Genomic DNA, 12,699 nt, shown 5'->3' with positions numbered 1-12,699 from the left:
ATCTAGGAGAGAATTTGTTTCCTTGTCTTATCTAGATTCTGGAGGCTACCTGCATTCTTCAGCTCATGGTCCTTTCTTCCATCTTCAAAGTCAGCAATAAGATCACTCCAATCTCTGCTTCCATTGTCACATCTTCTGTAACTGACTCTCCTGCCTGTTTCACTTATAAGGACGCTTGTGATTATACTGGACCCACCCAGATAATCCAAGACAACCTATCCATCTCAAGATCCTTAATTTGATTATTATCTCCAAAGGTAACATATGTAAGGTAACATATTCACAGGTTCTAGTTATTAGGGAGTAGAAATCTTTGAGGAATTGTTATTCTGCTCCCACAATCACCCAAGCCACAGGTGCCACCAACTATGACATTTGGAGGTCCCTAACAAGTAATGTGTGGTAAATAAATGTTGCCACAAATTCTTTGAAGCTCCTTCCATCTGAGAGGTGGAGTCTATTTGAATCTAGACTAGCTTTATGACTTGCTTTGACCAAGAGAATGTGGTAGAAGTGACAAGCAAGTTTCAGAGCCTAAAACTCAAAAGGTCTTGCAACTTTCTATCTTCATTCTCTTGGAATGCTATTCTAAGACTGCCATATAAGGAAGCCAGTATAGCCTACTGGAGAATGAAGCCATATAGAAGAGAATGAGGCACCCCAGGGGATAGCCAGACATGCCATCAAATGCCAGACATGCCAAATCTCCAGCTCAAAAGCTGGAGAGCACAGGCAAAAACTAGCAGAGAAACTGCCCAGCCAAACCACAGAATGGATGGAAATAAATCACTGTTTCATATCATTAAGTTTTGGGGTGGTTTGTTATGCAACTGATACAATATTGGTTAGTGGGAAAACCAGCCTATACATTGTATATATATCTGGATGAGCTTTTGCAAGGAGGAATAAATAAGGTCATTTGGGTTAGGTTTGGGAGGAGGACAGCAGGTAAACTTTCTTGGCTATATCACAAAGCATGATCAGGCTGATAAAGGAAATGACTACTGTTAAGTAAGAATGACCCTGGTTTATTTCTATGATCTGTTGTAACTGGAAATGAGAGTCATTATAGTTTCTAAGAAGAGACAGTCAGATAACTAAAACTATATCAAAGAAACACAGAAGAAAGTGCCTACCATACTGCCTGAGATATAGCAATTGCCCAAGAGATGCTTAAAACAAAACAAACCATAAATAAACAGGTAGAGAAAGATGTACGAGCCGGACAGTAACAAGGGGTCCCAGGGCATAAAGTGGTCAGAATCCAGTATTAATACTGTGTGACTTTGGCAGGTTATTGACATCAGATGTTGGCAGTGAAGGACGGAAAAGACAGCTGCTCTCTCTGCCTAGAACATTCCCGGCCCATTCTGCCCTTACACCCCTGGTCCCTCATGCAGGCTTGGGTTCCTACTGCACATTATGACTATCTTCACCAAGTAGTACCATTAAATTGAACTGAATTGAACTGAATTGAATTGACCTACCTCCCTACCTCCAGTCTATAAGTTTCTTGCCTTTAAGGGCAAGACATATGTTAGCACAGTGTCTGGGATGTAGTAGGTGGTTCATAAATGTTCATTTATTGGACACTTTTAGGGAAAACTGATAAAAGAAAACGTCTAGTCCTGTTTCAGGTTGGTGTGAACTTGCTAAATGCAGCAACCATGTCTTATTAAACTTAGCATTCCAAGTGCTCAATAAAACAACTGGCCCACAGGAGCTACTCAAATGTCAAGTTAAATCTAAAAAGAAATTTAGTTAGATTAGAATCTTGAGAGAATAAAACTGGACAAATACACAGAGTACAGATAAGAACCATATCCTAACATCTTAGCGAAAAGCTCTATAATTTATTTCAACTTCAGTGTATCAACATCAACTACCCTTTAAACTAAGATAAAAATTTTACCAATTTTTGTCCCGTTTTGAGAGCTAATATTACAGTTCCTCAATTTTCAACTTAACCCCTTTCTACAACTCAGACATTAAACTTACCCACGTCAATAGTTCAACCAATACTAATTTAATCATTTAATAATGGTATACTGCCATAATACGTAGAGAGTTACCATGTAAGAACACAAAACATTAAATGATGATATGGCATGAAAAATTAATTCTGAGCTGAAAAATATCCAAACCCCAATCCTGGCTAGAACTGACTATAGTTTTGTCAGGCACCATCTTCAGTTTTGCCACTGGTTTATTGACTGAACCTCAACTACCATGAACCAGCTGCTTAACAGTTTTTATCAGCACCAACTCTCTCTAAGTAGTTATTCAAAGGAGTTTATGAAGAGCTTCAAGTAGGAAAATTAATTTTATAAACTAAAAATCCTTGTGCTTGGCCTTAATATGAATAGTAGATGTAATCTAATAACTCACAAAGTTAGATTGTGTGTTTGCAAAAACAGGACCTTCAGAAGGAAAAAATGGCATCTAATATTTCCATTCAGCACCGAAGAATAGGACTATGCTTTAAAATCCTATTGGTATTTGATGAATGTCTAAGGAAAAAAACCTAACTAGCAGTGTTATATTTAACTACCATTTCCTCCATCATTTACTACTGGCATTCTAATTGAATGTTTTTTTCAAAGTCTCATGTTTTGAAAATAAGATTCTCCAAGTGCTTTTGATTTCCAATACTTCAATGCTACATAAAATTTAGACCAGGGATTGGCAGCCTTTTTCTCAGATGGCAAGACAGTAAATATTTTAGGCTGTTGCAACTACTAAACTCTGCCCTTTCAGTGTGAAAGTAGTCATAAATACTACGTAAACAGAACATTACATTCTGTGTTCTAATAAAACTTTACAAAACAAGGAAGCCCATAGCTTGCTGATCCTGCTCTAGAGTGATTAGTGTCTTAAGAATGTTCTCAGTTATATAATATGGAGGTAATATTTGAGTGTAAATTTAAACAAAGATCTGGTGATACACAGAAGTATGCCTAGCCAACAAGATTTTTATCTGCTTCTATTTCTACCTGAAGATGATCAATAACTGCATGGCAAGAGAGGAGATACTGAGAACTAGACATGAGAAGGGGAGCTTTGAGGCTCCTTTGTTCCTCTCTATGGATTAGAATGCCCAAACTTCCTACAGCACAGAGAAGCTCATACCACAAGGACAGGAATGGAAAAAACAGAAGCAAACAAGCTATAGGTGGCAGGTGTGGAATAATTTTAGGAAAGCCAAGGAAACAGAGATGCTACATCATTGATAAAATCAAAGCCTAGAGGGCAAAGAATTTAGAAAGTGACCATTCCAATATTGTTAGGCACTAAGTAATTTTATTAAAATAATTTAAAGTCTTCCTATGATTCTCTGGTAAGAGACATTGACCTCACTTACTTAGGTGGCTCAAACAATATACTCCATCATTCAATGTCATCAGCTAAAACGCTGGTCCTAGGTAAAACCGCCTATAGTTTTAAAGTCACTGAAGGCCAAAAAATGTTAATCATCTATTTTCAGTACCTCTAAACCAAACTCAACCCCATGATATACCTCTATCAATACGCCATGTCTTCATGCGTGCCTCTTTTCTCTACTCACCAAAATTTTCTCAGGAAGGGATGGAAACTTATTCACATTTAAGAATGTCAAAATGGGAGCTCAAATTTTATTTTTTCAAATCAAATGAACTTTCTCTAAACATTGAAATTTCAGTCATCAGCAAAGGAAAGAATCAAGAGACATGATCAGAATGTTGCTAGAGCCATACCCTAGAAGGCTGATCCCAATCACTTATTTGCCACCGTGGTGAAGCAGAGAACAGTGTCTGTTCCTCCTTTCTTCATACGGCTGCCCAGCTAGACTAAATTCCAGCTTCCTTTGTAGCCAAATGTGGCAATGGGGCAGGAATATGCCTTCCCCTTGGCTAGAATATGGATGTGATACTGGGAGCTGATAGTCACAATACCAGCCCTGGACTGCTAGAGACTTTTTCACAAGAAAAAAATAAACTCATTTTTTGAGGTCTCTGTGAGACCAGTCCAAACTGTATCTTAATTGATACAAGCTTTCTGGCAAACTACAGTATATGTCACATTTTACTACCTTGTCTAATTTCCTAGATTCTAAGTTAAATATTTCTTTAAAAGAAGTAGAACTCTGGCTGAGAGCTTTAAGTCATTTAACTAAGAAATCAGTAAACAGCAATACCAAGATTACAGTATTGCTTTTCTTGGACACCATCTTTCTTATCTAATACTCAAAAAATTGCTGGCTCTGCTTACATGGAAGCAGAATATGGTACAAACATAGAAGTATCTAAAAGTAACAGTTCAATCCTTTTTTTTTTGTAAGCATGATTGTGAAGGTGAGGAGATGAAAAATCTCTCATGGAATCACCAAAACAGCTAAAAATTAAGCACTTGTAGATTTTCCACTTTAAAGGTATAGAGTGGGAATATTAATAAAATATAAAGATTATTTAAGTGGATAGATATTTTGTCTCTTCCTGATTTCTGGCTTACTCTCATGATTATTACACAGGGATATAGACATGGATGGTGCAAGACAGGGGCAAAAAGATCTGGCTTGGCTGAATGTAGTCAATGCCTTCCCTTCTTCCCCCAAAGCTAAGCTGCTGGCATGCTTTCAGCTTAGTATCTAAACTGTCTCCCCTCTAAAAATAGTTTTCATCTTTGGCAAATATCACTGGTTTTCCTCTTTGCTGTAAGAATCTGCTTCTTCTTTCTTTTTTCCCCCCCAGAATTTGCCTTTTTAAAAAACTCATCAAGGCTACCAACCATTGTGGCTCCATTTTTTTTTTTTCATACTTCTCTGCTACCTGTCATTTCTCAGAGACAGAAAGCTTGGTGCCACCAGGGATAATCCTTGCTGCATATCAGTAAGGTGGCCTTGCTGGGGTGCTTTTTAAATTGCCACTTCCCAAATCCCACCCCAACCCAATTAAAAGAGAATCTAAAGGGTTTCGGAAGTGCTCCAGGTGATCTGAATGTTCAGTGAGGATGGAAGAAAAAGGGCTCTGAAGGTCAGAAAATATACATTTAAATCCCAGTTCTGCTATTTAATAGCTGTGATTTTGGACAAGTTACTTAACCTCCCTAAACTTCATTTATTCCGAAGAATTCACTGCATGCCAAGCACAATGTCAGGTGTTGAGTAAGGGTGATCATGACAGTCCCCATCCTCTAGGAAGTTAGAGTAGAAGAAACAGGAACTAAAGGAAGCTGCAGACAAGCAAACAGACTTAATCCTAATAGGGCTACAAGGGCACCCAGGAAGGAAATCCAGTCTAGATTCCAGGGATCAGCAAAATCTCTAAAAAGGTAAAATCAAGGCTGAGTCCTGCAGGGTAAGTAATGATAGATGAGGCTGCTAAAGTAAGACTTTTTAACAGAGGAGGAAGTGTGTGCAAAGGCCTGGATACCAGTTCAGCTTCCTTGGGAGATACAAGTAGTTCAGCAGGACTGAAATAAGGATGAAGGAAGGACAATAGATGAGGACCAAGAGTGACTTCAGCTTTCACATTTGCAAAACAAAGATATCATCTGCTCTGCTTGGTTACCACAAAGATCAAATTATACTATATATAGCAAAGTCCATTGAACAGAGCAGGTACTCAAGTGATAAATCCCCTCACTTTTCAGCTTTAACATAACATGAGAAAGCCAAGCAACACACTTTTTCTTCAGGTCATCTCATCATAGCACAGAATTCAACAGTAAGCTCTTTTAAGCTATTTATTTTTCCTGGGTGCATCTTATCTACTGTGGATTACTGAAGAGTCAACTCTCAGGTCTCAAGGGTGCCAACACTGGGATTTCCTTCTAAAGGTTCAGACACTTGAGGGTTACCCAACACTAGGCAGTGGATAACAAAGGTTTTAATGTATTGTTTTAAATTCAATTAACTGCAGCTGTGAAGCAATTCTGACCCAGGACCAGAATACTTCAAATCCAACCCTGGCTCTGACACTAGTTAGATAATTTACTTTGGGTTAGAGACAACTTTCTGTGCCTTGGTTCCCTTATTTGTCAAAATGAACAACATAGAACAGACTCCCTTAACACAATATAACAGGGCTACTTTTTAATTGCCACTGCCTCCCTCCCCCCATCTTAAGGGATGGGTTAGGTAAGATGAGACTCTTCAAAGCTAGCAAAATGCCTTTCCCTGATAGAGATCCTGGAGGTGAGCTGTAGCTGGCAGCAAATATGTATATCAGACAACATCTCATGGCCAACTGATAAAGCTACACAGATCCTGCAGATGTCCTTTGGCTCCAAAATGCCTTGATTCTTTAAAAAACTATTTTGGCCCTTTAACAACTGATTCTTATAAATCCTAAAAACAAGTCTAAAAATTAACTTATTTCTGATCAGGATATTAATGACTCTCAATTTAAAATGAGAGGACTCATCCAGAGAAGAATCACCAATACAGGTTTAGAATGGCAAATACTGTCAAGATGCAACTTTCACTATCTTTCTCATCACACTGTTTATTAGTAAACTTTACTATTCAGTGTTATGTTTTAATATGCCTCAATTTCAAAAAGCTTCTTTTAGAACTATGTGTAGTGATGAATATTAACTAAAATTACTGTGGTAATTGGACTTCCCTGGTGGCACAGTGGTTAAGAATCCGCCTGCTAATGCAGGAGACAGGGGTTCGAGCCCTGGTCTGGGAAAATCCCACATGCCACGGAGCAACTAAGCCCGTGTGACACAACTACTGAGCCTGCACTCGAGCCCGTGAGCCACAACTACTGAGCCCACGTGCTGCAACTACTGATGCCCGTGCGCCTAGAGCCCGTGCTCCGCAACAAGAGAAGCCACCGTAATAAGAAGCCCGCTCACCACAACTAGAGAAAGTCTGCACACAGCAATGAAGACCCACCGCAGCCAAAAAGTTAGTAAATTAATAAATAAATTTATTTTAAAAATTATTGTGGTAATCATTTATATATATGTATATAGCAAATCATTATGTTGTACACCCTAAACAAATACAATTTTGTAGGTCAATTATATCTCAAACTGGAAAAAAAATCCTAGTACAATCATAGGAAACATACTACGTTAAAATATGGAGTATTCTATTCATTATTTTTGTTCTTAAGTGTGAAATTTACTATGTTATGAATGGCATCTCAACTTCCCACGTGGAATGCCACAAAATGTATGTTTCTTGACAAGAAAATTCAATGATTTTAGTAGCTCAACTGCACATTAACATAGAAAATGTAGTTAGCTGATCAATGACTTTTTTTTTTCAGTACGCGGGCCTCTCACTGCTGTGGCCTCTCCCGTTGCAGAGCACAGGCTCTGGACGCACAGGCCCAGCGGCCATGGCTCACGGGCCCAGCCGCTCCGCGGCATGTAGGATCCTCCTGGACCAGGGCATGAACCTGTGTCCCCTGCATCGGCAAGCGGACTCTCAACCACTGCGCCACCAGGGAAGCCCCTGACTTTTAATTTAGAAGTAGCTGTATTTAGAAAGAGGTAACTTTTGAGTGCCTATTATATATCAGTCACTGTGCTAAAGAGATTTATGTGCATTGTGGCATTTATCCCTATGAGGTAGGTACAGTCATCCCTCAGTATCCACGGGGGATTTGGTTCCAAGACACACACACCTCCATATTAAAATCTGCAGATGCTCAAGTTCCTTATATAAAATGGCTTAGTATTTGCATATAACCTACACACATCCTCCCTTTTACTTTATTTTTTAATAAATTTATTTATTTATTTTTGGCTGCATTGGGTCTTTGTTGCTGCATGGGGGCTTCCTCTAGTTGCAGGGAGCAGGGGTTACTCTTCGTTGCGGTGCGTGGGCTTCCACATTGCAGTGGCTTCTCTTGTTGCAGAGCACGGGCTCTAGGCATGTGGGCTTCAGTAGTTGTGGCACACGGGCTCAGTACTTGTGGCTCGTGGGCTCTAGAGCACAGGCTCAGTAGTTGTGATGCTCAGACTCAGTAGTTGTGGTGCGCAGGCTCAGTAGTTGTGGCACACGAGCTTAGTTGCTCTGCATCATGTGGGATCTTCCTGGACCAGGGCTCGAACCTGTGTCCCTTGCATTGGCAGGCGGATTCTTAACCACTATGCCACCAGGGAAGTCCTTCCCTTTTACTTTAAATCATCTCTACATTACTTATAATACTTAATATACAATGTAAATGTTATATAAATAGTTGCTAGTGTGCAGCAAATTCAAGTTTTGCTTTTTGGAACTTTCTGGAATTTTTTTCTATTATTTTAGATCTGTGGTTGGTTGAATCCTCCTATGAGGAACCAGCAGATACAGAGGGCCAACTGTACTATTATTAGCATACCTATTTTACAGAGGGGAAGTGGAGCTTAGATTCTGCACCTTACTCTGCTAATAAATGATAAATCTATTCTTTGAACTCAGAGCTAAAGAAAGATGCTTAACTTCACTCCTATTCAAAACAGTTGTCTCCAGGTACAACAGACCTTAATTAACTTAAAATCTCCAGAAAATTAAAGTTACATTATAGCACAAACTTCATAAACAGTGACTGAATCTCACCTTTAGCCTTCTCTTTAATATGCCAAAATAATTCTAGACCCTGAGCTTTCAAAAACCTTTAATCATTATGGTGCTCTCTGCTATATCTACCATTAGAACAATTTTAAAAAACATTACCACTGCACCAATTATTTTCAAAAGCCCAGAGATATTAATCAAGTGATTCTAATAGTCTTAAACACTATCCTCAAACCAAAAGATAAATGGAGATTGGGAAACTTGCATTCTAAAGTGCCACCATCCAGATAAAATTACTCTGTGAATTAGAGTAATTTCAATCAGATCCTATAAAATGGAACATTTTTCTCAAGATTAGAATGAGACAGTAACTATAAGATAGTTTAAGGGCCCAAACTTTGAAACATAAAATGGTTTGCCACATGTCAAATTCAACAGCAGAAGGCAAGCAGCAGGAGCTAGGGATAGCAGGAAGAGTTCAGAAAAGTAGTAATAAAAAAAAAATGACAAAATGACTTACCTATTCATCTCCCTGGCAGTTCTACCTTAATTTCTCTCAAAAATCACATGCTGCTAAAATAAGTTCTACTATCTTACTATATGGTGTCCTGAGTTTTAAGTTAATACATTACATTATTAAGAGAATCCCCAATGGCATTTCATAAGCATTAGAAACTCAATTACGTTTTCTTAGAGGGCACATGACTTATGACTTAACAGTCATTAACGCAAAACAAACTGGTGTATATAATCTAACAAACCAGTGTAGATGTGTACTTTGTTAATTCCTTAACTCATTAATCACTCTTAAAAAGGATTTTAATCTCCAGAATACAAATGATCATACCATAAACACTATTTTTAAGTGTCACGTAAGCTATATGGTAATAAAATATCAGATGAATTTTTAAAAATAATTATCATACTAGAGTCCATTTAATATAATGCACTCAGCATGATAAACACAAAGTTATTAAATGGAGGAAATGTAGGCAGGAGATTCCACTTCAGTTGTGTGACAGGAAGTACTAGCTCTGGAAGTTTAGAAATAGGACCACCAGGATCTGTTTTAGCACAAGAAATAAAGGAAAACATGCTAGTGAATAAGGGTAAAAGAGGAAGTTCTTTTTAGTGAACGATCTGCCATATATTTAAGACAATCCCAAACCATTCCAAGTTAAAAAAAAGTGCCTCATTTTTTTCACTTGGCTTACGTGATAATGTACTTCCCTAGGTACACTGGAGCTCAAATTTTGCAGTTTCACTGTAACAAGACTGCTTGTGGCCCACACATCCTTAGGGAGACAACCATGGCTTGTAACATGAACCTGTTCGTTTCATATCTTAAAAGTTTGACGATTGTTACATTTTTCTAGCAACACATGAAAAGTAAATCATTTTTTAAAGTAAGTTTCACAACAGTGAATAAACTGAACACTACTAAACTGTACAGTTAAAAATGGTTAAGATGTTAAACTTTGCTGTATTTTACCACACAAAAAAGTGTGAGTTAATGAGAAATTAGTCCACTTAAATGTTAATAGTAACTTGCTATGTAAATTTTGATTACTCTAAAACCAAATTCTTACGCTTAATTTTTAGTAATTTGTTGTTGTTGTCATTAACAGCTGGATTCGTTTTACGTAACTAATTTTTAAGGATACTTCCATACATGAGGAAATTCTTTAATTCTGAACTAGAGAGTGAAAGTGAAGCGCTATTCTCAATTAGCATCTTTCAAATCATCTGAATTACTTACTGCCAACAAATACTAGTTATTAAATTATAAATGTGTTTCTACTTCAGCTGATTCCTTCATTCAGTGAAGTGCAAATCTCAAAATTAGGAGAGCAAAATCCTAAATGAACAGGCTTTTCTTAAAGCAGTGGTAGTTTTGATTGTGAGGTAGGCAACACTCCCCACTCCTCAGCCTTTAGCTCGACGGTGGCCCAAAATACTAACGTCAATCATTTCCAATCACCGTTCTCTCCTGGCTCAGCCCTACCAAATTTGTCAGGCTTTTGTGAACTCCCATGAGGTTCTTCTGTTCAGAAAAGCGTACAACCTAGGTGAGTTTGGTAGCTTGGGAAGGGCCTGAAGCAATCAGCTTGGCTTGGCCACCTAGGAGAAAAGTATCCAGGAAAAGAAAACCGGAAATACTTCAACTTTGCGCAAACCCCCTTTCTCAGTCACAGCTAGCTCCCTTCCCGATGAAGGGCTGTGTTCTCGAAAGATCTACCCCTTTCCAACTCAGATGTCATTCCCAGATCAGCTGCTTGAGGGGCAAGCGGCGCTCAACCCACGCCCTCTTCTTCGAGTACCTTCTTCAAGTGCCAGCGCTGGGCTCAGCTCACTCTGCCGCCCCCATCCAAACCCTACACGAAGAAGGGCCCTGGCCCACGACCCCGCCCGCGGACAGCCGGGAGCCCCGGCCTAGGTGGCCTTGGCCGTTTGAGGGTTTGCGCTCCAGGGTCGGCTGGGGGCACCAGGGGCCGTAGGAGGGGTCTCTCCGTAGGGGAGTAAGACGGCCTCACCTTGACCCTGATTTCGTAGGTGGTGAACCGGCCCCGGCCGACTCCCACTGTCTGCGGGTTGCTCACATCGATCTCGAGGAAGTTGCTGGGAGGCCCGTAGGCGTCATTCAGGTTCTGCGGCTTGGTGATCAGCCGCCGGGTGTCCGCCACGGTCTCCGCCATTTCGTTGCTGCAGCCGCCGCCGCCGCCGCCGCCGCAGGCTCCGTCCACCCCCTCGGAGTTCCACCGACCCCGCTGCCGCCGCTGCTGCCCGCCGCGGGGACGCCGGGCTCGCGCGCAGCGGTCGCAGGGCGAACGAGCACGTAGAGTGGGTGTTCACTCCGCACGCGTAGCTCCTCCCCGCGCCCCTCCGGCTTCCGCCTCCTGTCCCCAAGAGGGGAACAGCTGACACGCCGGAACGCTGCGTCCCGCGCCGGGAGCCTCAGCGGAAACCGCGGAGGGTGACAGCGCACCAGGCAGAGGAAGAAAAGCGCAGTCAGGTTACTTGTAGGTGCGAACACGTTCCGGCCAGACTACAGCGCCCACAGTGCATCGGGCGAGCGCGCCCAGGTGCTGCGGGACCGGGGGTGTGAGGGCGGGCGCTTCCTGTGTTTCTGTGTCTGTTTTGGCCTGGACCAGTGGGGAGAACGCCGGAAACGATCTTCGCGGTCTTGGGAGCCGCGGGGACAAAAGTTAAAAGGCGAGGTAGGGGAGGTTTGCCCGCAATCCGAACAAAACTGCCTACGCTCAGTGGCAAACTATCCACCGTCTCACTGTAAACCACTGAAAACGCCTGTCTAGGTAACCTTGAATTGATGCCTCAAATGATTTTGATATCAACTTGAGAGTTTCACCGTACATGTGTCTGGCTTGGTAAATTGAACGTGGGAAAGTAGAGTGGAATAAAAACATCGTCGCGAGATCATAACCGTGCGGTCGAACCGATTGGGGAGACTGGTCGGCCCTCTAAAACAAGATAACAGATAATATATGGGCTGAAACCTGCTTTGACTTTCTGATGTTTGAGTGATCTGCAACTTTTCCCCTTCAGTTCCCACAAAGTTCCAGTAAATTAAAAAAAAAAAAAGCGGTAAACGTATTGGTACAGCATTTGAAATGGAACTCAAAAAAGCCTTTATCAGAAATGAAAAAAAGACAAAACAGTTAAGTAGATCGCGTTTAATCTCCAACAAATGCAGAGTTTGAGCATTGAGGTAGAAGGATAGATGTTTATTCCTGCCTGGGGAGTTCTCTCCCTTGGTGTTATAGTCTCACAACTCTCTGCGTTTCTGTGTTGAGTTTCAGAAAACCCATTCACTTTAAATAATCTGATCTGTCCCTTAAGCTGAAAAATTGTCTGGATCATTAGCAACCATTCTTAATAAAAATAAGAAAAGTTGGTATTAAAAAAATAAATGTGATGTAGATTATTTTCAAGAAAACTCAACGTTCATTCATTAAACAAGTATTTATTGAAGGCCTACTAGGTGTTTTCAACTCTAGATACTAGAGGTAAAAGGGTGAGGAAGACATTGAAATTCCTTGGTTTCATCAGATTAATTGTCTAGTATATGCTCTATCTTGGGGAGACAGATAATAAAGCAATAAATAACATATCTGCCAAAATGATTGGTACTATAAAGAAAATAAAACTGGAAAATGTGAGAGTGACCCAGACAAGCTCATTAGGAT

The 12,699-nt window shown here is 40.4% G+C and overlaps 1 protein-coding gene across 4 annotated transcripts in view; it reads right to left on the bottom strand.

The window, feature by feature from the left end:
- Nucleotides 1-11,533, bottom strand: part of SNX3 (sorting nexin 3) — a 43,899-nt gene extending 32,366 nt beyond the window's left edge. For 2 of the 4 annotated variants that reach the window (XM_065888806.1, XM_065888807.1), the window contains exon 1: nucleotides 11,029-11,190. In XM_065888806.1, coding sequence (XP_065744878.1) covers nucleotides 11,029-11,190 — 162 coding nt within the window. Of the gene's footprint in view, nucleotides 1-11,028 lie in introns of all 4 variants that reach the window. The other 2 variants (XM_065888804.1, XM_065888805.1) reach the window with 2 other exon arrangements.
- Between the last annotated feature and the right edge of the window lie 1,166 nt (nucleotides 11,534-12,699).

Source organism: Phocoena phocoena, chromosome 12, assembly GCF_963924675.1.
Source record: "Phocoena phocoena chromosome 12, mPhoPho1.1, whole genome shotgun sequence".
NCBI classification, from domain to species: domain Eukaryota; kingdom Metazoa; phylum Chordata; class Mammalia; order Artiodactyla; family Phocoenidae; genus Phocoena; species Phocoena phocoena.
Note: the sequence above shows the minus strand (reverse complement) of the source record. Positions and strands in the feature narration are given on the sequence as shown.